Raw genomic sequence first — 4,362 nt, forward strand, 5'->3', positions numbered from 1 at the left:
TCTGGTATTGTAATGGGCGTCGGTCTCCCGCCTACCCCACCCCCGCCCACCTGAGAGACTTCCCCACCACCCCGGGGGTTTATTGTTTGTTCCCCTGAAAGGCCGAGTCCCCGCTCAAGGTCAAAGCATTCTTTGGAGAACTGTACTGATGAGCGCTCGCGTTCCTTGGACATCCTGATCCTTCTGTGGAAACCATATTTCTCATCTGGGTTATTTTTTTCTTTTTACGTTCCCATTTTCACTTCAGGAAATGAATGTCTTCCTTTGGGTATTTTGGCAATGACTGTGTCAATTAAAAAGCTACGCTAACATATTTCTCCCTCAATTGTTAAGGCTAAGAACTATGGACCGCAGGAAGATGGAGTGCTTCTCTTCCAGGTATGAACCAATCTTGAACGTGAACTTTTGATTCCTAGAGCTTCCCAGTTTGGGAAATAATATTCTCTGGCTCTCTGTTGTTTGATTTCATCTTGCTAAACCTTAACAGCGCTGCTATTTTTCCTGAAAGACCTGGAATTTCACACAGTTACATCTAATTTTGCTGTTGGCATTTAACACTTTAGTCACGTTAATGGCTCTGACTTTGAAGTGGTTAGCCATTTCCTACTCTTGGGTATGAAAAGGCCAATATTACCACCCAATCAAAAACCTGTTTCTGAAAGGTTAAAGGTATAGGCAACACCATTAAGTATAATAATAGCAAAAGAAAGTTTTAAGCTGAAAACTTTTTAAATGACTGATTTAAATGAAATCATTTGTAACATGTGATCAGCAGTAACATATAATATCATGCAGCCATTTTTAAACTCTTAAATGAAAACTATGTTGAGGAGAAAAAAAATAAATTTTACGTGAAACAGAAGGTAACAGATTTATACCTATTTAAAATTACGTGCATATGAAGACAGAGCCAAAAAGTATTAATACGTATTGAAAAGCCTTGGCAATTAGGTGACTTACTTTCAACATTTTTCTTGATGCTGTTGCGTGAATTAGTCAGTCATTTTTAAAAAGATGCAAAAGGAAACAGAAAGAGGTGGTACTCTCTAGTCTCTGTGGTCTGTGGTTGTGTCCTGGTGATAGAGAGGACCCTGGTGTTAACTCAGAGAGTTTTATTTGCTTTGTTTTGCTAAGGGATGTCTGATTTCCTTCTCCTAGTGTGATTTTCATCATGGCCTTTTCCAAAGCGTTTGAACTGGGATTAGTTGCTGGTGAGAGACATTTTGTTCTTTTGATCACTAAATGTTCCTGTGGCCCGAAACACAGACTCCCTGAGTTGATTTTTGTCTTTAAGGGTTGGGCCAGCATGAACTTGCACGCCCCCTACAGGGAGATGCCGACGTTCGGTCCCGGGAGGAGCCTGCAGGTCGTCAGCAGCCTTTCCAGTTTGTGTCGTTCATGGGCATCCAAGACAGTAAGACCTACCGCCTTAGTTCTTCAGTGTGGTATCTCTGTTCCCTCCTTCATTTGACTCCTGAGTACCTTTTTGACTCTTTTTCACCTGAGAGAGTGGGTACCTCATTCTGGTGAGCAGGGCGGGCAGTTGGACTGGTTTTGGTTCTGGAGGTGGGACAGGCATTATGTAGTTCACCCGTCTGGAACACGGTTTCCCTCATCTGATTCCACTGGTGCACTGGGGGCTCCAGAACCACCACTGGCCTGTACATGAAAAAGATTTCTCTGCTCCAAACGTATAGGTAGCAAAAGGAAAACTCTAGAAGAGTCTTATTCTGTGAGGTTTACAATTTTGAGGCATCTACAAACACTTTGGGGAGATTATGCTCTTAAGCTCGTTGTGACCCTTTATTCACAGGAATGCCTTCGGCTTTTCCATCCCTGCAGCTTTGAACCCACTTCCTGTCTCCTTTCAGGTAAACAGCTAAACAAGACCTGCTGTCTGAATGGGGGAACCTGTATGCTGGGGTCCTTTTGCGCCTGCCCTCCCTACTTCTATGGACGGAACTGTGAGCACGATGTTCGCAAAGAGTAAGCCATTCAATGGGTAGAACTGGAAGGAGAGGAGGGACTAGGTGCTAGAGAAGAGAGAGAAGGAACCTCATCTGTCCATTCTCAGGAACTGTGGATCTGTGCCCCATGATACCTGGCTGCCCAAGAAGTGTTCCATGTGTAAATGCTGGCACGGCTGGCTTCGCTGCTTTCCTCAGACATTTCTGCCTGGCTGTGGTAAGTGGATGTTCCTTTCTTTTGTCCTCTGGGGTTAGTTAGTTGCCTGTGAGAGCTTAGTTAACAAGATCTCTCCTTCTACCTCATGGTTGTGTAGAGCCTCTCAGCAGAAGACACCACAGTTCTACTTGTGAAAGCATTGAAGACTCCAGATGGGATAGTCACACTGACATCCTTGATATTTACTCCCTCAGAAATGTAGCTAGTTGTGCTGCCTTTCAGGTGGAGAGTTATTCCAAGTCTATTTGACATCCTTTTATAGTCTATGAGGAGTCTCTGGGTGACGCCTGCTAACAAAAAGGTTGTCGGTTTGAATCCACCTAGAGGTGCCTTGGAAGAAAGTCCTGGTGATCTACTTCTGAAAGGTCACAGCCATTGAAAACACTATGGAGCACAGTTCTATTCTGAAACACATGAGGTCATCACGAGTCGGAATCCACTTGATGGCAACTGGTTTGACTTTTGTTATCAACTGTGAGCTTCTACTGAAGAAAATAAACAAGAAAAGATTTTATGTCTTAAAACTCCAAGAAGTGCTCTCTGGGGTTCCTTTTCTTTAGGCAGGGGTACCCAAACACTAAATTAGTATCCACCCCAACAACAGTGTCAGGGGCACAGAACACCAGTTAATGCCCTTAAATTCCCACCAGAGGCTTGACCCCACTCTTGTCCTTTAGAAACTTTTTCATGAGCTCTAAAGTCCCTGCATGACCCTCTTGGTGATTGATCTCAGAATCTTTTGACCTTACTGGTTTGAGGAAAATAAAGAAAACAAGGGCAGGGACCAAGAGGAGTGGATGCTCTTCCATCCCAAACGGAGCCAGATTTCTAGGGCCACCCAAAGCCTTTTATAGTTCTGACTCTTAGGGATGTTAAAAATTGAAAATGTTCAAGCCCAGAAAATAAACGAAAGCAAACACTTCACTGAGCACATGACAGGTCTCTCCACCCAGACCAAGATGTGTCTTCCATCTGCATTCTCAGTGTCAGACCCAAGTTATGCGTTTGATAAGTGTGGGTTAAATGATTGGATGCGTGGGTGGCGTGTTTTTTTTTCCTGGAACTCGGGGCCCAGAGTATGCTGTCACCTTATCAACAGGGCCTACCAAGTCCTGTCCAACTCCTGCAACTGAAGGCATCACCAACCATGGTAGGTTAACCCAACCCAGTTGCCATCAAGTTGATTCCAACACATGGTAGCCCCATGTGCTTACAGAGTAGAACTGTTCCACAGGGTTTTCTTGGCTCTAGTCTGTATAGAAGCAGATCACCAGGCCTTTCTTCCATGACCCTGGTGGGTGGATTGGTCGGGTAGGATATAAGGTGTGAAAGTGAACATTCAGGGAGGAGCTAGTTACAGCAGGCCAAGGCAACTTTGGTTGACAGTCTTTTTACAGGGAAGTCTGAATTTCATGTCATTGGTACTGTTGATCCCATAAGCATACTGTACTCATCAAATGTTGGGCCTCAACCAATTTTTGGCTCGTGTAGATATGCCACTTGTTTGGGCAGCAAGATAATGACCGAGTGTCCCCACCTTCCAGATGGCCGTGTGATGGATGAGTACCTAGAAGCTTCCAGGACTCCAGAATTAACACCGTCTGTATGCACCACTTTTATGCTAGCTGGCCTCTGCCTTTCTACACTGTTCTATTAATTGACTTTTGTGTTTTCTGGAACTACAAGTTTAAATGTCATGGAAATTTCATGGTCAGTAAGGGCTGCCACTCTAATGTTGTCACTGAAAGATGATCATTTGTTAGTTGCCTTGAAATAATGAATACATTTTGATAATGGTCCCTAACACTTCCTTACTGTGCCCACTACTTTTTTCCTCTGCCTCACCCTCCCTCCCCAACAACCTACTCTTTAAAAAAAGTCGACCATATCTACTCTGTGCCCAAGTCCTATGTTTCTTGATACATCTAGCTCTACAAAGGGGTTCATATCAATGTTTTCCTTTAAGCGTATGAATTCTGTATTCAGATTATTGAAGGCTAATATAGTATGGAACTGAGGATAATATATTTAATAGAGTTGGTCAAAATCAATAAAGAGTATCTTAAAAGAGGGGGACCTCATACCATCAAGAAAGCAGTGCTGGGAGAAAAGCGTGTCCTTTGGACCAGGGTCCCCGCGCAGAGAAGCTCCTAGTCCAGGGGAACACTGAAGAGAAGA

The 4,362-nt window shown here is 43.9% G+C and overlaps 1 protein-coding gene across 1 annotated transcript; it reads left to right on the forward strand.

Moving 5' to 3' along the window:
* Nucleotides 1-343: 343 nt before the first annotated feature.
* CRIPTO (cripto, EGF-CFC family member) lies at nucleotides 344-4,142 on the forward strand. Its single transcript, XM_004368710.2, has 6 exons — nucleotides 344-378; nucleotides 1,159-1,211; nucleotides 1,295-1,414; nucleotides 1,872-1,986; nucleotides 2,075-2,184; nucleotides 3,729-4,142. Exons 1-6 carry the CDS (start codon nucleotides 344-346, stop codon nucleotides 3,839-3,841), a joined length of 546 nt encoding a protein of 181 aa, XP_004368767.1. The 3' UTR covers nucleotides 3,842-4,142.
* Nucleotides 4,143-4,362: the final 220 nt, after the last annotated feature.

Source organism: Trichechus manatus, unplaced genomic scaffold, assembly GCF_000243295.1.
Source record: "Trichechus manatus latirostris isolate Lorelei unplaced genomic scaffold, TriManLat1.0 scaffold00001, whole genome shotgun sequence".
Lineage (NCBI taxonomy): Eukaryota > Metazoa > Chordata > Mammalia > Sirenia > Trichechidae > Trichechus > Trichechus manatus.